The sequence below is a fragment of the Aspergillus heteromorphus genome (assembly GCF_003184545.1).
Source record: "Aspergillus heteromorphus CBS 117.55 chromosome Unknown BO70scaffold_13, whole genome shotgun sequence".
NCBI lineage: Eukaryota > Fungi > Ascomycota > Eurotiomycetes > Eurotiales > Aspergillaceae > Aspergillus > Aspergillus heteromorphus.
This window is the reverse complement of record NW_020290418.1, coordinates 185,845-206,734: the sequence shown is the minus strand read 5'-3', so window position 1 is coordinate 206,734 and position 20,890 is coordinate 185,845. Positions and strand designations below refer to the sequence as shown.

The window sequence follows — 20,890 nt, the reverse complement described above, 5'->3', positions numbered from 1 at the left end:
TATTGATAAATTGCGGTCTGGTTGATTCTGCGATGGAAGTTCATGTCTAGGGGTAACCGTTCAGCGAGTTGCGAAAATTACGGATTATGATTAGAAGATGATGGGGGCAGTGTCTGATATTAATAAGATATCATCTCAATTCTACCTCTGATTAGGGCGTCAGTCTATATAGTAGTAGTGCTCCCTAGGGAGAGAGTAGATATAGTACGCGTCCCGCTCGTATCCAACGTGACCAGCTAACTGCACGCTCTCTCTCTCTCTCTCTCTACCATTCTACAACCAACAACACTCTCACCATGAACCCCTCTAATTCCACCCCCATCCACCCTTTCCACCCCGCCCAAATCACCTTCCCCACCTTCACCACCCTCCTCGCCCACTATCCTGCCACCGTGGAGGCCCGCGCCCGCCGCAAAGCCACCGACAAGATCCTCCGACCGCGAGGCAAGAAGCAGAGTAAGGCCCCAGCCTCAGCCCCAGCCCCAGATCGCTCGGAACCCACTCCGGCCCAGCGCGCACAGATCCAGGCCGAGGTCGACGAGATTTTGGATCTGGATGCGTTTCGGTATGAGGTGCTTCCGGGGAGGGTGAGGGAGAGAGAGAGAGCTGATTATGGGGAGGAGGGTGGACATGGACATGGGTATTTGGAGAAGGAGGAATTGGTGAAGTTGGTGCAGTGGAAGATGTATGTATTCCTTTCAGTTATTCTACTGAGTACTGTCGGTCGAGATCTACTTCCACTACCCTATAAATACTACCTACATCTAGTTATACAGATAGTTAGATACGACGTACTAATCAAAGCAGGAAACATGGCATCTTCCGCCCCGCCCTCCTCGGCCTCATCCGCTCGAACCCCGACAGCCTGGTCAAGACGGCCACCGCGCGGGCCTTCACCCTCCTCGCTAGCGAAGCCAAGGATAGTGATAGTTCATTTCCAACACAAAGCCTCGACGCCCTGATCAAGCCACTGCGGGGCGTCGGGGTGGCCACGGCGTCGCTGGTGCTGGGTCTGAGCGGCCGGGTGCCGTTCTACAGCGATGATGTGTATCTGTGGGTGTGTTTGGGGGAGTGGAGGAGTGAGGGTGGGATTGATGGGGATGGGGTGGTGGAGGAGAGGGTGCGCAAGGGGGTGTATAAACGGGGGAATGGCGAGTTGGATGTCAAGTATAATCTGGGGGAGTATCGGGGGTTGTGGGAGGGGGGATGGGGGTTGAGGGGGAGGTTGGGGGAGGTGCAGTGGACGGAGGTGGAGAGGGTGGCTTTGGTGGTGAGGTATGGAGATGAGAACGAGAAAGAGGAACAGAGTAAGAAGGGGGGGAAGAGAAAGCAAGATGATACTACTCCTACTACTACTACTGCAAGACGCAGGAGCAAAAGGCTGCAACGATGATAATTCGCCATCGGACTTTTTGATGGTGTCAGGGCCAGTGCCAGTCTGTAACTATACATTTGACAGATGGATATATGGATATCCGTATGGATGTATGGATGTATCACCCCGTATCAGTACCGTCGGTTCTTGACTCCTCAGGCACCGGCGAGAATATCCCCTCCAACCATCACAACTTCTCCTCTTCTTCTTCTTCTTCTTTTCTTTTTCTCTCTCCTCTGCAACTAGCCATCCTCATGCATCATCTCCAATCTCCCTATCATCCATCATACGCGTCACCCTCCAGTCTCCGCATCCCCGGCCAATAACTCGCCTCCATCACGCAACCTCCCATGCACCCTCATCTCCCCTCCCCATCCGCCCAGTACTGTCCTCCAATCTATTTCCGGCCCCGGCCAGATATCTGCCTGCCTGCTAAAGTATACGCCGTCCTGACCCCCTCCTCGTTCCCTGGGTCCTTCTTATCGTCTATCTAGGCACCTACGGTACAGTCTGTCTGCCTCCGCGTGGTTCTCCACGACTTAGCGCCGCCAGCAGTGGAGACGCCGCTTCGAGAAAATATCCTGATTTCCCTCCCATCCGCGCCAACGTACGAATCTGACATCCGGCCTCGGCGCTAGCGCCGCCTCCACCACGAACTTCTGGGGCCTGGCTGGACTTAGCCAACCGACTCGTCCCCCCCCTGATGGGTCCGGCTATGTACATTCCCGTCGCTCGTTGGATGGTTTGGGGCTGATGGGCAACCATCCGCGTCATGCCCTGTCCCACCTCCTCCTAATGCCTGTCCCTGTCGGTCGGCCTTTCTTTCCGCTGGCCAGCCCAGTCGCTTCTTTTTCTTCCTGTCACCATGCACCTCCCGCCGGCTGTCGACTGATTTGCTGTGCGATCCGGTGTACATACGGAGAGTACACTGTTGTTGTCGTCGTCCATGGCCGTGCTGCTGGTCGTCTGGGCCCTACTGCCCGTCCTGGCCACGGCCTTCTCATGGCATGCCCTCTGGTACGAGCTGGGCTTCCTGGGCGCCCATCCGACCCTGAAATACGAGTCCTTCGACCAGGAGTCCCCCGAGGTCAATGTTATGCGATGGGATCCGCGATGCGAGGAGGGCTACGTCTTTCTGAGCCCTCGCGGCCACTCCTACCCCGAGCCCGGCCCGTTGGTCTACGAGAACCGCGGGGATCTGGTCTGGATTGAGCGCGACTTCGGCGAGATCATGGATCTCAAGGTGCAGCGCTACCGCGGCCAGGATTATCTCACCTTCTGGGCCGGCGACGACGATGGCACGCGAGGGACCGGCCAGTACTACATGGTGGGTGTCCTGCTGAAGGTCCGAAACTAAGCTGACCGTCATAGCTGAACTCCTCCTACGATGTCGTCCACATTGTCTCCGCCGCCAACGGCCTGATGGGCGACGTGCACGAATTCAAGATCACCGACGAGGGCACCGCGCTCATGACCATCTACGACATCTGCCAGGCTGACCTCACCTCCGTCGATGGCCCGGAAGACGGCTGGATCTACGACGGGCTATTCCAGGAGATCGACATCGAGACGGGGGAGCTGATATTTGAGTGGCGGGCCAGCGATTACTACGACATCGACGAATCGTACTTCCCGCTGGGCGTGAAGGGCTTCTCGCCGTCCGCCGCGGACGCCTACGACTACTTCCACATCAACAGCATCGACAAGCACGCCAACGGAAACTACCTCGTTTCGTCCCGCTACATGCACACGGTCACCTGCATCAGCCCGTCGGGCGAGATCCTGTGGGTTCTGGGCGGGAAACGCAACACGTTCAAAGACATCTCGCCCGGGAAACTGGCGACGGGGATCTCCTGGCAGCACGACGCGCGCTGGCAGTCCGACACGGTGATCAGCCTGCTGGACAACGGGGCGCACGAGCACCTGAACACGCGCGACCACTCGCGCGGGTTCATGATCGAGCTGAACTTCGACGACTGGACCGCCGACACGCTGCACATCTACGACAGCCCAGGCTCCTTCAGCAGCCACTCCCAGGGCAACCTGCAGGTGCTTCCGCGGACGGGGAACGTGTTCATCGGATGGGGCAAGCCCTCCGCCTTCACCGAGTTCTCCGAGGACGGCGAAGTGCTCTGCGACTTCCACTGGGGGCCGCGCCTCTACTTCTGGCTGGGGTGGATCAAGTCGTATCGCGCGCAGAAGTTCCACTGGGTCGGGCGGCCGCGCGTGCCGCCCGACGTGGTGATGGACGAGGACGGTCACGCCGCGTTCGTGAGCTGGAACGGGGCCACGGACGTGGCGGGCTGGGTGCTGCAGCGCGCAAGCAACTCCAGCGCGACGGAGGCAGACGCGGACTTCACGAGCATCCTGTACCAGCCGAAGGAGGGGTTCGAGACGCAGGTCGACCTGCAGGGCGAGGGCCACTTCCGTCTGGTGGCGGTGGATTTCGAGGGCAACGCGATGGGCGTGACACGGGTGTTTGAGAGCATCTGGCAATGGGTGAGTGGGCTGATCCAGGTACTAGCGAATTATCTCGATGGACCATACTAACTTCGGCAGGATGCGGACGACACGAGCAGTGCCTCGACGTTCTTCGTGTTCTCCGAACGGGCGTTCCAGTGGATGCTCGTGGGGACGTTCACGGCGGGGGCGGTGGTGGTGGCTGCGTGGCGCGGGAGGAAGCGCATCCAGGCGATGGGGAGTGTTTGTCGGGGATACTTGCGTTTGCGTTCTGCTTGATTGATGACCACTTGATGATACCCAGATATATATATATATATATATATATATATACTCTCACTTTAATCTATCCTGATATTGATTACATGTCTATCCATTACATTACACCCCTCTATCCATCACATCCATCCTCTCCAACATTAACCCTCACAACCCTCACAACCCTAACCCACTCCCCCTCCCCCTCCAGAATAACCCTCTAACCCCCCCCCCCCCCCCATCAGAACACAACCTACTCAGAAAGTGAGAGGTGAAGGTCCCTCAAACCCAAACCCCCGCCAAAACCACCCCCATAACCCCAGAAATGCCCATACCCATGCCCATGCCCATCCCCAAAGGCCCATTCACCGCCGCCCCCCCGGAAGACTGCACCGTCGCAGCGGACGTGCGACTCGCGCTGGCGGTGGTCTTCGTCGCCGGCACCGTCGTCTTCGCCGTGGCCGACGTCGACGACGTCACCGTCGAGTACAGCGAGTATGCCTCCGCCGCGTTGCAGTATTGGATCGATTGGTCGGAGGCGGTGCTGTGCGCGGGGTCGGTGGGGCAGTCGTTGTAGCATCTTTATTTTTTTTTATTATTCACATTAGCATTAGCATGGGTATTGGTGTTAACATCAACATTCATATGAGGATTAGTATTGGTGTTAGGGTTGGGGAGTAGGGAAGGGGCTGTGTTTGTTTGATCTTGGGGTCCTCATACGTAAGAACATTCTTGCTCTGCGTGCAGAGACAGGCCCAGTCGTTTGCTTGGCAGTTCTGGAGCTGTGGGTTCATGATTTGGAGACATGCGTCGAGGATACTATTCATTCATTCATTCATTTAGATTCCATTTCATTTGTTAGGGTTTGGATTTGGGATTTGGGTTTGGGGTTTGGGATTTGGGTTTGGGATTTGGGATTTGGGTTTTGGGTTTGGGATTTGGGTTTTGGGTTTGGTTGGTGTATGTATGTATGTATGTATGTATGTATGTATGGGATGGGATATGGATATGGATATGGATATGGAGGTATAAGGCATGGATCATGGGGTGTAGGGCTGGATATAGGATATAGGAAATAGGACGTGCAATACAATATAGATAGAAAAAAAAAAAAAAAAAAAAAAAAAAAAAAAAAAAAAAAAAAAAAACTCACTTCTTCGCGCACTGATTATAAGCACTACTACTCGAGCTGGTAGTCGTCGCCGCTGAGGAATCCTCCGTCTTCGCTGCTGCTGCTGCTGCTGCTACCGTCACGGCTAGGGTGGCCGTGAAGAGGAGCTGGAAGAGGTGGAGGAGATGCATTTTCTGGAGATTCTTTTGTCGATTGGTTGGGTGGCAGGGTTGGGTGGTGATATCGATGTCAATGTCAATATCAATATCAATATCAATAGAAGTGAAGTGTAAGTATAAGTGTAAGTAAGTGAGAGAAATAGAGCCCACAAGAAATAAGGATAAGTATAAGTATAAGTAATGTATACAGCCAGCATGCAAGCAATTCAGAATCAGAAGAGAGAGGCAAGAAAAAAAAGAGAAAGAAAAAGGAACAAGAACCCAGCCAGAGGACCAGCTCATATGTATGTATGTATGTATGTATGTATGTATGTATGTATGTATGTATGCCCTGCCCTCTACTATAACTACTACCCTACCTACCCTGCCCTACCTTGCCCTACCGACACAGGTAGATAGGTAGGTAAAAAGGTAAGTAGGTAGGTCAGTAGTACACAACCCACCACAAACCCCACAAAACTACACCCCTCTCGTGTTCTCGTCCGTCAGTATCTCCCAGATACAGCAGAAAACCGGCATCTCACCGGTCGAAACCGGTAACAAGAGGTCCTCTCTGCATCGGCGTGCAGGAACTATCCCCGCCACCGTGCCGACAGGGTCTCGAAACGGAGGAATTATTGGCGAGGTACCTCCAGAAAATAACTACCCCGTAGATACTTTAGCCTATCTATCTACCTTCTACCTAGGTAAGTACTTAGGTAGGACATAGTCGGTGTAGCAGATCGGAGAGGTCAGAATACATAGTCAACCGACTGGGTGGAACGCCATGCAGGAGGGTCGGATAGACAGACAGATGAATACGGGACGGCGATGGGATTATTGAATATTGAGTTCGGGGTTGGCGATGGCCTCAAGAAGCACTACGATCCATCCTCATTAACAATCTACTCCGTACACCGTGGTGATGATTCTCTGCCCCGCCAATGGCAGCATCGCCAGCAATAATACAGTCGGTATATACAATTCGCCCCTCGAAACTAACGGTCAAACGATTCCGGTGCTGCCCTCGCTCTGTTCCAATCCCCTAGCCCAGGTCAGATGCAATATCTCGCTCCGACCACGCTGCAGCTCTACTCCTGTCCGAATCCTAACGTCTCCTCCACCGCGATCGACATCTTGTGCTCCAAAACATCATGCGACTTGTACGGGGGAAGATCCAGGCGGTTGAAGCTGGGGCGGTTAGCAAAGGAAAAGAAAGAAAGAAAGAAAGAAAGAAAAAACCATACCAGGTATGCGACTTGGGCAGCGCGCCCGGGTCGCCCGACTTCTCAATCGTGAACCGTCTCGGTCCGTCCGAGCCCTGCAGGTCCTTGAATCCGTTGACCGGGATACGAGACGTTCCCGTCGTGAACTGCAGCAGTCGCGACTTCTGCTCCGCATCCCAGGTGCGCACGATCTTCCAGAAGTTCTGGATCACCTCGTCCTGCTCCTGGTACCCGCGGTAATCCGTGTGCTTCTTCCAGTCGTCCACGTCAATGTCCGCGATACCGCCGATCAGCAGCTCCAGCTCGCGCTCGTCAAACACGTTCACCAGGTCCGCCGGGATCAGCTCGTTGAAGCCCGACATGAACGCGTTGAACTGCTCCTCCACGCGCTTCACGATCTTCCACTCCGTGACCAGCCTGCATGCGTCAGTTGGGGTCGGCGCCCTTCCGAGGGGAATGTACTTACTCGACGTATTCGCCCTTGTTCTCGTTGGTGACGGGGATGTCCCGACCACCCGGCTTCAGATCGATCGTGGTGCGCTCACCGAACTTCTCGTCGTCAACCGAGAAGGTCAGCTCGATGATGCCCTCGATATCGTTGTCCCTAACGGAGCGTTAGCCTCGACTCGACCACCACCAGCACAGTCACGCCACATACAGAGTCCACGCCAGGTTGCGGTGCAGGTCCTCGTCGACACCCTCCATGTCCTGCAGCGAGACCTTCTTCCGCAGCATCATCTTGTAAAACGCGCCAATGAAGAACGAATCGAGGAACCGGCGGTGGAAGATGGCCAGGCCGACCACACGGCCAATGAACTTGAAGTAGTTCAGGTGCTCCGGGTTCACACCGGAGTGGGGATTAATTTGCAGGGTATAATTATCATGTGCGGAGTACTCGAAAAGACAGTAGAAGGGGTTAAACATTTCGTGCGAGAGGAGGAAGAAGAATTCACTGTCACAGGTCAGCATCGCGTCGTCAGTTCTCCCTGCCAGGAGGCGCCTTACCGGGAAAGACCACCGTAGTCCAGACCATCTTCGCCGTCGAACTTGATCATCAGGCGCTTCTTCAGGTCCGAGGCGCTCTGCCGCATGATCTCGGCATACGAGTCCTCAAAGATGTTGTTGCGCCGCACCTTGACGTGGCACTGGCCGGACATGATCCGCAGCGCGGGCTGGGACCGGAAGTAGATCAGCTTGCGGCGGAAGTCCCGCTTGTACTGCGGCACGCCCTGATCCAGCGACGACGGCAGACGGGGGTCGTCCCACGTGGTCGTCTTGGTGTTGTGGTCCACGAAGTACACCCGAGCCGTGTTCGTCAGCCGCATCTCCCACCCGCTGGGCAGAGGCCCCAGCTGCGACACGGGCTGCTGCTGGATGGTGGTGTTGCCGCCGTTCGCATTCTGCCCGTACATGCGGATGTACTGCTGCCGTCGGGGATCCACCCATGTCGTCGTCCGCGTGTTGTGGTCGACGAAGTAGGGCCGTCCCTCGGGCGTCGTGCGCTGCTCCCAGCCGGGCGGAAGCTCACCAGTGCCTGCAGTGGTGGCTCCCGTGGCCATCATCGACGCTGCACCGGCGCTGCCACCGGCGGGCGGGGTCGTGGCCTGCGGCGGTTGGCTCTCCGGCAGATTCGGCGAGCTGGCCCCCGTGCGGTCCTCCGGCAGCATCCGGCTCTGGTGGGCGCGGCGCTCCAGCTGCATGTTCGCCTCGCGCTGCGAGCGCTGCGTATGCTCGTTGTAGTTCGACGACGGTCTGGTCCAGGTCGTGGTCCGCGTGTTGTGGTCGACATAGTACGTCCGTCCCAGGTTATCCTCGCGTCGCTCCCAGCCGGCTGGCAGGCGACCCTGGCTGTCCTCGAACGAGCTGAGATTGGTGCGAGAGCTTTGGTTGCCGTTGGGAGGGGGCGCGGCCGGGCCGGCGGGCGGGGGCGGCGGGCCCACGGTGCTGGTAGGCCGGGTGGTGGAAGGCACTCGTTGCGGGTTCAGAGAAGCACTCGACGCAGCGGCCGACGGCTCAGCCTGGCTGGGGCTGGCGGAAGGGTGCGGACCGGACGATACCTGTGGGACGAGGCCACTGGAGGTCGAGGACTGGGCATGTGAGCGGTGCAGGCCATTGGCCTGGTTGGGGATCGGGGCGCTGAGGTTGGTGGACAGGTTGATGATGAGCTTGCCGTGTACCACCAGGTTATCGTTGGATTTCTTCAAATCTCGTGTGAGCATTTCTATCGGAGGCGAGGAGCCTACTGTCAGCGATGCCCGTGGTACATGGCACAAAGTCACTCACCGTCACCACCCATCTGTATGTCTATCACATCTCCAATCCTCACGTTGATGACACCGAGAAAACCTTGGTCCTTCTTCTTAAACTTCTTCTGGTCAAATATCTGGATGGCGAGGATACTGTCTTCGTTGACTCGGCTGCAAGGATCGGATGATCAGTATCGGGCGCAGAGGCGGCCGGCGGGGTCCTTACAGATCAAACATCTCGTTCCAGTAGGGGTTCAGCGTCTTCTTGATGACCGAGGTCGTGTGGGTTTGCTCACCCCCGACGGTGGCCACCGCGAAGGGATCCGGGAATCCTGTATGCCAAAGTAACAGTGTCAGTTCCGAGTGCCAGCAGATCGCTATCAGGTGGCGGGACGTACGGAAAACATCACGCTTGTATAACCCATCCGCCGCGATAACTGTAGGAAATGCGTCAGTCTCCGTCGATCCGCATCGGCCCATCGGAGGACTCGATGGCCGGGCACAGATGGAGCGGCTTACTTGTGACGCGAAGATTTGGCTGGCTGCACGTCGTCATGATGTTAGTTAGCCTCGACCGTCAGGAACTCACGCACACACGGAGCGTGGATTTCAGACACCACGCAAGGGGAATCCGGGACATGCACATACGCTGGCAGGTTGGAACCCATCCTGGACGGAAGGCTCAGGCAGGCAGGCAGTTACGCGCCTCTGGGTGCCGTACAAGGCCGATCCGGGCAAGCCTCAAAAGGTAAATCGTGGCGTGCGCATCCACGGCCGTCGACAGGCACGGACACCGAGCAGTAGCGGAGATGCGTCAGGAGACGGTCGTGGGGGAGGGACCGACGGAGGATAGTGGAGGGAGGGGCAGGGTAGTGAGGGGAGAGGAGGGGGGGGGGGACGAATGGAGCGGGGAGGAGTGGGAGGGGAACAGAGAAAAGTGAGGTTGACGATAACCCGGGGCGTTGACAGTGAGGGACAGAACTGGAGATGATGGAGGAGGAGGAGGCGCGGGTTCGCAGTAGTGGTTAGTAGTAGTTGGGGCTGAGCAGGGCAGTCCTGACGTTGCGCGCGAGGAGCCAATCACGGGACGGCGAGGGGTTCGACCGAAAGACTGGCTGGTTTTGGTGGGTTTTGGTGGATTCCCGCGGGCGATGGCAGTAGTGATCCAGAAGGGGGATCCAGAAGGGGGATCCAGAGGGGGGATCCAGATGACACTGGTGGTGGTGGTGGTGGTGATGGTGTCAGTCCGTAGGCAGTCAGTCAGGTCGAGCTGGTGGTCGTGGCGAAGGAAAGGAGGGGGGGGAACTGGTCGAGCAGCTAGAGTGGAAGAGTGATAGTTCGAGGTCGTAGTGGTAATTAGTCGTGGCAGCCTGACTGCCTCGGATGACTGATGGGGACACCCTCACCCTCAGGCAGCCATTCAATTGATATTGACTGACTGAGTATCTAGTAGATTATAGTATCTATCGACTGAGCGGCAATGAACAACTCTCACACAACTATTAAACAGTGATTTAAACCCTCCAGACAATCAAAATACCCAACCCATCAATCACCACCCCATTCTGATACCGCCAGTACTGCGCGGCTAAGGCATCCAGGCCCCCCGGCAGCCCCGCGTCTCTTTCATCATCGGCCTCAGGCCAGTCCAGCCAAGGCAGCGAGATTCTTTTCTTCTGCGCCTCCGATATATCGCCATTTTATACACACATCCTGACATAGCACCCTGTCTTCTGTGTACTCCCCATCCCCATCCCTATGTATTATTCCGTATTACTACCCGCAGTTCCAGTATCGTACAACAATCCCGGCCGCGCACATTACGACCCAATACCCAGCACAGTGGGGCCAATCCAAGGCAGAGACAGAGCGCGAGAGATGATTATTTCCTCTGGCTGCTCCGCTCCAGGCGAATAGACTCGTCAGCACCTCGCATGGTCAGCCTTCTAGACCCCAGCGCGCACGGTAAACGGCTGCACATCTTTCCCCTTCTGACCTTGCCGATAGTGTACTTTTACTGTGTAGGGCTGTCGCGCTGCCCTGCTCGCCTTCATTGGTGTTGCCCCAAACGGTGACGCCATGGCCCCCAAGGCTACGGGACTGGGACTGTGTATACCACATACCACCTCGCATGCTTGAGTAACTACTGTACAAGGTCCCCCCCCAATTAACAATTAATAATAAGTCTAGCTGGGATGCAACAGATGGTCAGGCCATTCATTAAGCGCTATTCACTCCAGAGCAAGTTCCATTCGTTGGTGGTCCCAAACGGTCCCAAACGGCCCCAAATGACCGCCCTGTTAGCAACTAAGAACCCCGGCTAGTCGGATCGTAAAGCAATTCTCTGTAGACGGTATGCTATCACGGAAACAAAAAATGACTTCAGTTCTCCCGCCCATCAGGCCCAGTCCGAAATTGCCGGATGGTTATCATACAAAGTACATCCCAGTCCATAACTCCGAAGAAATTCTTTCCTAAGAGACGTATATCTCGGGTTCAGCCAGCGCCGCCGCCACGGACGTCTCCGGCGCGCTGCTGTTGCTTCTTCCGACGGCCTTTGCTGGGCCACTTTGCGCAAGGCAGTCGCCGTATACGTTGTTTTCGCATCGGGTGCCCTTAGTAGGGTGCATAGCCACGGCCCCGGCCACGGTAGCCGCCACGATATCCTCCACGGGGGAAACCACCGCCGCCACGGTAGCCCCGGCCTCCGCCTCGGAAACCACCCCGTCCGCGTCCACGGGTCATGCCGGGCAGGTTGGTGCGCTTGGGAACGACCTATGCATCGAGTGTCAGTATCAACCAGGCAGGATGGCATCAGACGGCGGCCTACCTTCAAGTTCCGGCCGCGGAAGACACTCTCGTTCAGAACAAGGGCCTGAGCCACCAGACTCGGCTCTGAGAATTCGACATAGGCGTATCTGTACCCGGTGTCAACACAGCAGCTCCCTGACCCACTGACATGCAGCAACGTACCCCTTGGGCTGGCCCGAAAACTTGTCCAGGAGGATGGTAACGCGGTTTATCGAGCCGCAGCTTTGGAAGTGCGCCTGGATCTCCTCGGGGGAGGCACCGTAGTCCACATTGCCGACGAAGATACTCCGCGCGTCGATCTCTTCCTTATCCTCCCGCAGGTTCTCCGACTGTTGGTCGAGTGTGGCTTGCATCTCGCGGAGCTTCGCAGCTTCGGATTCCATTTCGGCTACCCGCTTCTTCATCGCCGCAATCTCCTCCTAGTAGGCAAGAAAACAACATGTTAGAGTAATCCGGCAAGCACGGGGCGGCATCAATATCCGGTCAAAAACGGGGAAAGAGCAGGAAGCTCCCGGTTGCCAGCTTCGGCAGCGCAAGCAGCCTTACCTCATCGTCACCAGCCTCCTCCTGGTGCTCCAGGATCTCGTCCTTGATCTCGTTCTCTTCCGTAGCCATGATGGGGGGGGTGAAGTTGAAAGTGGTGGGCGTGCTTGTCACAGCTCGAGTCGCAATGAAAGCTCGTGCGGCAGCAGTAGCTTCCGCGGGTCTGGTCTAGCGGGCGGGGAGTAAACTCTGCAGGAAAAAAATGGATTCCGACAAGGTATGCGGGGACAGGCGGCTAGAGACAGTCGAGGGGCCCGTTGAAAGAGTGAACAGTAAGGATAGGTAGTAGGGGTCTGGAGAAGGCAGAAAGCGAATGTGATGCTTGCGTTGATCGACGCCGAAGTCACTGCTTGCTCTTTCCGGCCTAGCAGCCTTGTCATTGGACCACTCCCGTACCGCTCGACGGACTGACGAAATACGCCTGGAACTGAGCCCCGTATAACCAAGAACCCTTTTATGTCTCCAAAAGGGTGGTTCTCTTCAAAAATACGAAATGGCGGACCTCGAAGACAATCAGCATGCCTACTATTTCGCAATTACCCCGACTCTGAGTCGCCGCATTACGATAGATAGATAAATATAATACAGACGTAGCCCATGGTCCGTCGTACCCATGAGTCTACCTTACTATGTGCAACGTGTCTGCGCAAACTGCGCAATAAGACGAAAGTATCATTTCAGCATAGATCAATACCGGCAAGCATCAATGTACTCCCTCAAAGGGGAGGGGGGAACAGGGTTAGAAAACATCATTATCGTGCATGGTTCTATTATATGTACAAAGGGGGAATCAAGAAACGTCAACTCATGAGGACGGGAAGTTGTTCTTGCGGAAAGATACTTTCTCAACCGCGACCGTCTCGACCCCGTTGACGTCCGTCTTCAGCTGGTACACATACAACACCAGCACATCACCTTGGATCTGCTAGCGTATTAGCAGGTAGCTCATATGCAGATCTGGAAAGGAGGCATGGGGTAGCACGACTCACATCCATCAGACAGAAACTCGGTGTTGGCTCCTCCCCTTCCGGCCCATACGCTGTGGTCATGGCCCCGGTGGCACTGCCAGGGTTGACGAAGAATCGGCCCTCCAGCTCAAAGGCTTCGAAACGATGGGTGCCGCCCCAGAGCAGGACATCAACGTCCATCTGGCGCGCAGCAATGAGCAGGGCATCGGCGTCCCCCGGCGGAATGATGGTGTGGCCATGGGTGAAGCCGATCCGAAGGCTACCGTGGGTCACGACTTTGGAGAGCGACAAGTTGGGGGAGTCGACATCGAAGTCACCCTTGACTAATTGCAAGTCTGGCGCGACCTGGCGGAGGAGTTCGAACGTGCTTCGATCGGTGAGGTTGCCGAGACAGAGGATCTGGCCGATCTTGCCTGGAGTCAGGAGTTTCTTGAACTGCGATCGTGTCAATCGGGAACGGAGGATTGTAGAACGGAGAGGATCAATCGAATGGAGGGATGGCGCGCACCTTAGCTGGGAGGTCCTAGCAAGTACCGGTCAGCAGCTGGATCAACACGTGAAGGCGCGAGAGCACGTACAGGGGCTCTGTCGGGAATGAAGAGGTCACCAATGACCAAGACCAGGCGCGAAGTCATCCTGGAAGAAAGAAGTGATAACTCAAAGGCTCATTCCAAGTAGAGCTTTGTTGGGGGGGGGGAGTGAAGTTGTATAGGATGGACAGCAGAGGGGATGGGGACGGAATTAAGCTACGTATGATGCCTGCCTATCTGTTACTCCTCCGGCTCGATGGAGCTCCGCGGGGAAGCTGACGGACGCCCGCCTTGTCAGCTGCCTGCCCTAAACCCTACCCTGCCGTCGGTTTGGGATTAGCCCGTCGACCAGGGATGCAGGGCATAACTTAGAACTACTAACGTCTTACACCTGGGATTCATGATGGCTTCATTTCAGAAGTATTATAAAAAGACCGGGATGTGCTCTTGACACAATAGCAGAGGCTTGCTTATTCCTGGCCCCAGTTCAACGCCAAACGACCACTGCTGATCTGATACTCCTTCAGCATCCTCAAGACGTCCTCCGCCTGCGTAGCCTCCGCAATGATGCCAGCATTCTCCGCGCTCACCAGACCCTCTTGGACGGAAGTCTTGACCCACTGCAGCAGCCCGTTCCAGTAGCCGTTGATATTCAGCAGAACGATGCCCGCTTTATGGATCCCCAGCTGGTTCCAGGTGGTCATCTCCATGAGCTCCTCCATGGTGCCGAACCCTCCCGCAAGGGCAACAAATCCAGAGCCAGGGCCTCCCTCGAGGACCTTCTGGGCCATCAGTCTCTTCCGCGTGTGCATGTCAGGAACAACGGTGACCATCCCGTAGTTGGACTCCTGGACAGACTGGCTTACAACACGCTCGGCAGCCTTGCCTTCCTTGCTTACAAAGGCCTGGTTGTCTGGGCTCTTGTACCCTTCTTCGATCTCAACCAGGGCCCGAGGGATGATCCCGTGGACCGCCTGGGGTCCTGATAGTGATACAAGCGTTTTCGCGAGTTCGCCCATGATTCCAGCGGTGCCACCGCCGTACACCAGTTGGACATTCTGCTGGTGGAATTCTTTGGCCAGCGCGCGGGCTGCTTCTAGATGGCTCGGCGAGTTGCCAGGTAGTGAGCCGCAGCTGGTCAGGCATCAGCATGGGGCATCCGGTGTGGATCTTTCAGTGGGATGAAAGCCTACAAGACACAGACCACGGTGGGCTTCACTTCTTGGGGATCCATTGCAACGTTTGACTCGAATGGGAGCTGTGGGGTATTTTGGGGAGCTAGAGAAGGTGGGTACCAATGATCGTAGCAAAAAATATCTGTCTCAGGAGGTGAGAGAAAGAATGCAGAGGAGGCCAGATGTAATTCCTTCAGTCCTGCCAGGCATATGTACGGTACGGCGGGACGTTGGAACTGGACTTTAGGATTTGACGATAGCGGAGACCCACTCGGTAAGATAACTCTGTTGACTGTACGGAGTAGATACCCTGTATACAACAACGTCCATCGCATATTGGAAGGGTGACTCCATTTGCGCTTAGAGGCATTGGAATTTGTAGGATTGTTGTTCGGCCGTTACGACAACACGGCCGTTCTGGGGGGTACGTTAGGCCGGCTATCTGTATTGTTCGCCAAACGCCGTCTCCTCGATGTAAATTGTCTGCAAGTCCCGGGTGGACATATACAGTCATGCTGACTATGACTTCCTGGACAATCATGGCCACGGATCCCAATGGGTTTCTTATCGACCAATCTCGCGAGTTCCAGATCCGATCTGCTGCATGTCACGTATGTTGGCAGCATGGGTGTGCGCCGGTTGTGGCTGGTGGTGGTAGGGTCTATTATGCCACCATGATGATAGATAAGCGGTGATTCCCATAAAGGTTCGGAACAGCTATCGAGTATAGACACGTAAGGAGGTTCGAAATGCTGCGAGGGTAGAGAGTATCCAGGAAATATGTCATGGGTGTGAGTCAAGCTGGCGACGGGAGGACTCGAGGGGACGGAAGGTTCCGCCCGCTGGAGGGCGACAAAGGCGTCTTCCGGCCGATAGCATGCGAGAGAAAGGGGAAGGAAGGAAGGGGAGGGAAACGAGAAAAAATCTGAGCTGCACGGCGACGACAGTCCAACCAACCCGTCCAGCCCGTCCAAACCACCAATTCCCCCTCGACAGTCCAGCCATTGCTTCAATTGCACACTTCCCTCTCGCGATCTGACTGCAGAGAGACTGCAACCGGATCCATATACTTCATCAGGCCCGGCGATCCCCGAAGGAACCAGGGCTTGCCTTGCCCCCCCCTCCCCCCCCCCCTCCATCGCAGCCAACCTCCTCCGTCTACCCCGCGGGCTCTCCCGTCGAGAGCCGACTGACCGGCACGCTGGCCGCCAAACGCACGCAGCAGCGCTTGAGCCTGATTTCCAGACACCTGGATCAGCGCCTACCGCTGCCTGAGCTTAACACCCCCTTCTCGACCGAGAGGAACTCGCTGGCTCCCGACGACGTTGAATATAAGCCCGTCGACCGCACCTCCACCAACTCTTCTCCCTCTCTCTCTCCCTCTCCCACATCATCTGCCACTCCCTCCCCCTCACAGCCCGCATCACCTACCGCCAACATGTCCCAGCAAGCCCCTCACCCCACCCTCCTGATCCCAGGACCCATTGAGTTCGACGATGCCGTCCTCCAGTCCATGTCTCACTATGCGTAAGTCCCATCGAGTGGCTGACATCATGCACTACCCCCTCACTGACTCTCGATCGATCGCAGTGAGAGCCACGTCGCCCCCGGCTTCGTCAAGACCTTTGGAGAGACCCTGGCGCTGACCCGCAAGCTCTTCCAATCCACCAACCCCGCCGCCCAGCCCTTCGTCATCTCCGGTAGCGGCACCCTGGGCTGGGACGTCGTGGCCTCCAACCTGATCGAGAAGGGCGAGAACGCCCTGGTCCTGCACACCGGCTACTTCGCCGACTCCTTCGCCAACTGCCTGCAAACCTACGGCGCCCACGCCACCCAGCTCAAGGCCCCCATCGGCGAGCGCCCCTCCTTCGAGGAGATCGAACAGGCCCTGAAGGAGAAGCCCTACAAGCTGATCACCATCACCCACGTCGACACCTCGACCGGTGTGCTGAGCGACATCAAGCGTGTGGCCGAGGTTGTCCGCCGCGTCAGCCCGCAAACCCTGGTGGTTGTCGACGGTGTCTGCAGTGTCGGCTGCGAGGAGATCGCCTTCGACGAATGGGATCTCGACGTTGTCCTGACGGCCAGCCAGAAGGCCATCGGCTGCCCGCCCGGCCTGAGCATCCTGATGCTGTCCGGCCGCGCCATCGACACCTTCAAGACCCGCAAGACGCCCTCGTCCTCCTACTACGCCTCCCTCGGCAACTGGCTCCCCATCATGCAGAACTACGAGGCCTTCAAGCCCTCCTACTTCGCTACCCCGCCGACCCAGCTCGTCCACGCCCTGCACACCACCCTCTCTCACATCACCGCTCGTCCCATGCACGAGCGTTTCTCCATCCACGCCCACGTCTCGGATCTCGTCAAGGCCGCCGTCGCCGACCTCGGCCTGCACCAGGTCGCCGCCAAGCGCGAGAACCAGGCGCACGCCATGACCGCCATCTGGCTACCCGAGGGCCTTGCCCCTCCGGACATCCTCCCGGGCCTCCTGAAGCGCGGCGTGATCTTTGCAGCCGGTCTGCACAAGGAGGTTGCAACCCGGTACATTCGTTTCGGTCACATGGGCGTGAGCGTCACGGACCCGAAACGTACGGACATCAAGGATGCCATTGCCGCCTTGAAAGAGGCCCTGGCGGAGGCCAAGCTGGCCAAGGGATTGTAATCAGCAATATTATGACCTAGATAACCGAAAAGGAAAAATTTTTTTAAAAAAAAAAATTACAAAATATAATTACAAAATCAATGATCCATACCATCTTCATTCTTCACTACACCGTGCAAGATAATCTGTTCGATGAGCTTCCACAAAGTAAATGAACTCACCGATCTCGGCCCCCCAGGCAGCGATAAGTGATTACCACATCGGGTTATCATTTCCCGCTCAATCGACTCAACAGTTAAGGCAGCACTATCGATTTCTCTCTCTCTCTCTCTCTCTCTCTCTCTCTCTCTCTCTCAATTACCCACTCTCATCTACTATCTAGAATTCTAGACGTTACATTAATATCACCATTCAATATTCACTAGAGCAATGCGATATACCCAGTTAGAACTGCCGACGGGTCATGTGCGGAGGGTTCTCTAGAGTCGGGGATGAACCTGGGTTAGTGCTTCCGCGGCAAGAATGCCTCGGTTATTTATATATCTGCGGGGTGGAGGTTGACTACTTACTACTAGTATACAGCTACAGCAGATGAAATATATAACTGCAGCACTGTGACAATTGAACTATGGTACTATCTATGTACTATGATTCTAAGGATAGCAGTCTGGGTTGCGAGCTCTTGGTCCGGAGAAAAGAGGGTTCAACTTGTTGTTGTTATTGTCGTTCGATTAATTACTGGTGGATACAATGGGTTTCCAGTAGCAATGTTCATATTGAGAAGTTGGTTTGAGAATGGTCTGCACTCATACGGTCAATCCAATTCACCCACGATCAAAGCGTCTCTATCTCCAAAAGGTAGGCAAGGTAGAAGGATATATTCGGGAAAGGGACAGCAAGATTGATGATCCTGACTCGGGACAACTCACTCCATGCAAGCAAAACAATGACAGGGCAACCAAAACAGACACAGATGTAAGGATGGGGAGAAGATAAGTAAGATGAAGTAAGGAATTACAAGAATCGATAGGGTTGCAAGGAAAGGTAACAGGAGAGGGGTATGGAGTAAGGAACAATATGCTAGACACTCATCATGCTTTCAATCAGCCTCTTCTTTACATGGGCCGAGCTATGAATGCGTTATACGACTTGCGTGAACATCAAACGGGGCTTTCTTGGGTTTTCTTTGCTGCTTTTCTCTATGGTCGGGGGGCTCCCCCCCCCGTCCCCTCCGCGTCAGGCTTCCGCTTCTCCCCTCCGCAAGGCCAGGAATGCACGCACGTCGGTCACATACTGCAAAGCTTCTAACATGGGGACGAGGTGGAGCAGACCATTATCCGTCGGATCATTAATCCAGCCCTCAATCGGGATCGCATTATCTGACATCGCGTCAGACCATGTACTAGGGATATACAGTTGCGGGAGAATCGAACGCACCTTCGTGAAAAATATAACTCATAGGACTGTTGTCCAGGATCATCACCTTGCTCAGGTCGGGCTCCACAGAACTGAGGTCCTTGATGTATGCCCCGTTCCGCAAGGTACAGTGCTGGCGGTAATACCGCGCCTGGAAGTATTTCCGCTCTTGCTCCAGCCAGTCAATGACCGGGTCCGCATACTCCTGCACGCTGGCCGTGAAGATGACCAGCTTGTACCACTTGCAGATCTTGCGCAAGAAATCATCGCAGTGAGGCCGCTTGTGTACATAATACAGGATCGGATGCTGGGGGCCAAGAGTCGTGGGGGGCCCGCCTGGCGTGAGAGCCGTCGTCATCGGCGCGGTCAACTTGACCTCGACCATATGGCCGCTGGACATGCGGCCACCCTTGGCCAGGGAATGAATGAGCGTTTCATCCAGGTCAAGCACCAGGGTCTTTTGCGGGCTCTTGGGGCTGCGAAGATTGGCCGTGTAAGACGGCACTCGGGGCGGAATCAACGGACGAGGCGGCACGGGCGAATGCGGATACCTCGTCACCCTGTGCACCGACGGAGACGTGGGCGACTTGATCGTGTCGAGGTTGAGAGTACCTTGGGTCCCATTCTCCGGTATCTGGCGGAGATCCGCACTTTGCGATCGACGTTGCCTCTGCCGCTTAAGGGCCTCTTCGTTGTGGAGCTTGATGCGGATCGAACGACGAGGAGTGCTCTCATCTGGTGCGGGTTCTGGAGGGTAAAGCTTGGACTTGGAGGATCGAGACCGACTGCTGGTGAGTTCCTTGGGGCCGCGACGGTCCCCCTCCGACTCGGATGTACTTGAAGCGATGGAATCTCGTGATGCGTGCCCTTTCGGTCTCCGTAAAGTCCCAGACCGTCGTTTGCTCTCCGCTAGCCGACTGCCTCTGCCCATCGCTCCCGTCATGGGGCGAGTGGACATCGACCGTCGTAGGCTTCTGAGCGGAGCCATGGGGGAGTAATGACCGTCGTCGTCACGAAAACAATGAGCAACATATAAACCGGGAGCAGCTAAGGTGGATAGAATGAACTTGATCGTTTCGGCAATAGCATCGAAGAACCGCTGAGCAACAAATCCTAACGTGCTTCGCGTAGCAAGGGAACCATCTTTGTGAATACTTCGTAATAGGGGCGCTTTTTCGTCAAACGGATTGTCGTTGAAGTCTATGAGGCCGGGCGCGTCGAGGGTATCGCCGTGGGTCTTCTCGTGGCCGTCGGTGGAATGGAAGTTGTCCTCGCTGTAGGAGCGGAGCTTCGCCAGGTCGCCTGGCTCGCTGGCTCTGGCGACGTCTCCCTGAGACCGAGATCGTTGGCGGCTGCGACTCGAGCTGGTGGACTGGCCGATGACTCGAGCCGACAGGATGTTGAGCGAGTTCATCTTCCCACACGGCCCACGGGTTGTCCGGGGTGGCGCAGGTGTCTAGACGGAGAAGGAGCGCGGGTCAGCAAGCAATCGTTCCAACAAGGCAGCTGGGACCGGCAGCGGTGGTGGTGGGTCGAGATCAGGCGAGATCCCGGGGCATGATGCGAGGACGATCTAGATGGCCTTCCGGTTTCCGGTTGGGCCCTTCCAGATGGCAGGTGGTACTACTACGGACCTCAATGCGCCAGTCGACAGCCCGTGTGTTTCGGAATCAGTCGGTAGTACCCCGGGGCCTTGCTGGGGACAGCGGAATGACGACAGGATAACCGACGAGCGGACGAGCGGCCTGGATCCGCGGGAAGAACGGGCGGAAGGGGGGGGAGAGAGGCCCGATCGAGCGGAATGCGGGAGGCAACGAGAGAAGGCCTCGCGGGGAGGCAACAGCGGTGGAGGCAGCAGTCGAGGTGAGATGGAGGAGAGTGGGGAGGGGAGGAGAGGAGAAGGAGAGGGAGGGCGAGGAGGTGGTGGTGGAGGAGGATCGATCTCGTTGCTGGCGGGAGTTCGTACCGCCCGGTACAGGCTGTATGCCCGTATGGTATCGATGCTATGGTT

At 56.3% G+C, this 20,890-nt stretch overlaps 7 protein-coding genes across 7 annotated transcripts; 3 read left to right on the top strand and 4 right to left on the bottom strand.

The window, feature by feature from the left end:
* The first annotated feature begins 123 nt into the window (after window positions 1-123).
* BO70DRAFT_40600 (uncharacterized protein) lies at window positions 124-1,857 on the top strand. Its single transcript, XM_025547137.1, has 2 exons — window positions 124-685; window positions 808-1,857. The coding sequence occupies exons 1-2, from the start codon at window positions 297-299 to the stop codon at window positions 1,391-1,393; spliced, it is 975 nt and encodes a 324-aa protein (XP_025399106.1). The 5' UTR covers window positions 124-296; the 3' UTR covers window positions 1,394-1,857.
* A 464-nt stretch (window positions 1,858-2,321) lies between these two features.
* On the top strand, window positions 2,322-4,670 carry BO70DRAFT_292368 (arylsulfotransferase family protein; the record flags this gene model as incomplete). The annotated part of the gene is made up of 4 exons (XM_025539406.1): window positions 2,322-2,702; window positions 2,747-3,874; window positions 3,955-4,041; window positions 4,365-4,670. The coding sequence occupies 4 exons, from the start codon at window positions 2,322-2,324 to the stop codon at window positions 4,668-4,670; spliced, it is 1,902 nt and encodes a 633-aa protein (XP_025399105.1).
* Window positions 4,671-6,216: 1,546 nt separating this feature from the next.
* On the bottom strand, window positions 6,217-9,721 carry BO70DRAFT_362274 (NEDD4 family E3 ubiquitin-protein ligase). Its single transcript, XM_025543254.1, has 9 exons — window positions 9,479-9,721; window positions 9,233-9,290; window positions 9,061-9,166; window positions 8,872-9,005; window positions 7,594-8,809; window positions 7,247-7,540; window positions 7,055-7,192; window positions 6,610-7,005; window positions 6,217-6,553 (listed from the first exon to the last, which is right to left on the bottom strand). The coding sequence occupies exons 1-9, from the start codon at window positions 9,500-9,502 to the stop codon at window positions 6,454-6,456; spliced, it is 2,466 nt and encodes an 821-aa protein (XP_025399104.1). The 5' UTR covers window positions 9,503-9,721; the 3' UTR covers window positions 6,217-6,453.
* Window positions 9,722-11,041: 1,320 nt separating this feature from the next.
* Window positions 11,042-12,499, bottom strand: BO70DRAFT_362273 (RNA-binding domain-containing protein). The gene is made up of 4 exons (XM_025543253.1): window positions 12,192-12,499; window positions 11,808-12,064; window positions 11,665-11,752; window positions 11,042-11,609 (listed from the first exon to the last, which is right to left on the bottom strand). Exons 1-4 carry the CDS (start codon window positions 12,258-12,260, stop codon window positions 11,451-11,453), a joined length of 573 nt encoding a protein of 190 aa, XP_025399103.1. The 5' UTR covers window positions 12,261-12,499; the 3' UTR covers window positions 11,042-11,450.
* Window positions 12,500-12,993: 494 nt separating this feature from the next.
* BO70DRAFT_371266 (vacuolar protein sorting 29) lies at window positions 12,994-14,920 on the bottom strand (the record flags this gene model as incomplete). Its single annotated transcript, XM_025544791.1, has 6 exons — window positions 12,994-13,110; window positions 13,178-13,591; window positions 13,665-13,679; window positions 13,735-13,792; window positions 14,179-14,820; window positions 14,880-14,920. The coding sequence occupies 6 exons, from the start codon at window positions 14,918-14,920 to the stop codon at window positions 12,994-12,996; spliced, it is 1,287 nt and encodes a 428-aa protein (XP_025399102.1).
* A 480-nt stretch (window positions 14,921-15,400) lies between these two features.
* Window positions 15,401-17,611, top strand: BO70DRAFT_429371 (alanine--glyoxylate transaminase; the record flags this gene model as incomplete). Its single annotated transcript, XM_025548067.1, has 3 exons — window positions 15,401-15,472; window positions 16,006-16,388; window positions 16,452-17,611. 3 exons carry the CDS (start codon window positions 15,401-15,403, stop codon window positions 17,521-17,523), a joined length of 1,527 nt encoding a protein of 508 aa, XP_025399101.1. The 3' UTR covers window positions 17,524-17,611.
* A 617-nt stretch (window positions 17,612-18,228) lies between these two features.
* nemA (Nem1-Spo7 phosphatase catalytic subunit NEM1) lies at window positions 18,229-20,767 on the bottom strand. Its single transcript, XM_025543252.1, has 2 exons — window positions 18,901-20,767; window positions 18,229-18,842 (listed from the first exon to the last, which is right to left on the bottom strand). The coding sequence occupies exons 1-2, from the start codon at window positions 20,291-20,293 to the stop codon at window positions 18,700-18,702; spliced, it is 1,536 nt and encodes a 511-aa protein (XP_025399100.1). The 5' UTR covers window positions 20,294-20,767; the 3' UTR covers window positions 18,229-18,699.
* Between the last annotated feature and the right edge of the window lie 123 nt (window positions 20,768-20,890).

What these genes read in the sequence shown, in the direction of transcription:
- nemA (XM_025543252.1), bottom strand. Translation starts at nt 20,293, where the DNA reads ATGAACTCGCTCAACATCCTGTCGGCTCGAGTCATCGGCCAGTCCACC. An exon ending in GAGTTATATTTTTCACGAAG is followed by an intron (nt 18,843 to 18,900) that starts GTGCGTTCGATT and finishes ACGCGATGTCAG; the next exon opens with ATAATGCGATCCCGATTGAG.
- BO70DRAFT_40600 (XM_025547137.1), top strand. Translation starts at nt 297, where the DNA reads ATGAACCCCTCTAATTCCACCCCCATCCACCCTTTCCACCCCGCCCAA. An exon ending in AAGTTGGTGCAGTGGAAGAT is followed by an intron (nt 686 to 807) that starts GTATGTATTCCT and finishes TAATCAAAGCAG; the next exon opens with GAAACATGGCATCTTCCGCC.
- BO70DRAFT_362273 (XM_025543253.1), bottom strand. Translation starts at nt 12,260, where the DNA reads ATGGCTACGGAAGAGAACGAGATCAAGGACGAGATCCTGGAGCACCAG. An exon ending in AGGAGGCTGGTGACGATGAG is followed by an intron (nt 12,065 to 12,191) that starts GTAAGGCTGCTT and finishes CTTGCCTACTAG; the next exon opens with GAGGAGATTGCGGCGATGAA. An exon ending in TCCGCGGCCGGAACTTGAAG is followed by an intron (nt 11,610 to 11,664) that starts GTAGGCCGCCGT and finishes CTCGATGCATAG; the next exon opens with GTCGTTCCCAAGCGCACCAA.
- BO70DRAFT_362274 (XM_025543254.1), bottom strand. Translation starts at nt 9,502, where the DNA reads ATGGGTTCCAACCTGCCAGCGTAT. An exon ending in TGGAACGAGATGTTTGATCT is followed by an intron (nt 9,006 to 9,060) that starts GTAAGGACCCCG and finishes CGATCCTTGCAG; the next exon opens with CCGAGTCAACGAAGACAGTA. An exon ending in CGCAACCTGGCGTGGACTCT is followed by an intron (nt 7,193 to 7,246) that starts GTATGTGGCGTG and finishes ACGCTCCGTTAG; the next exon opens with GGACAACGATATCGAGGGCA.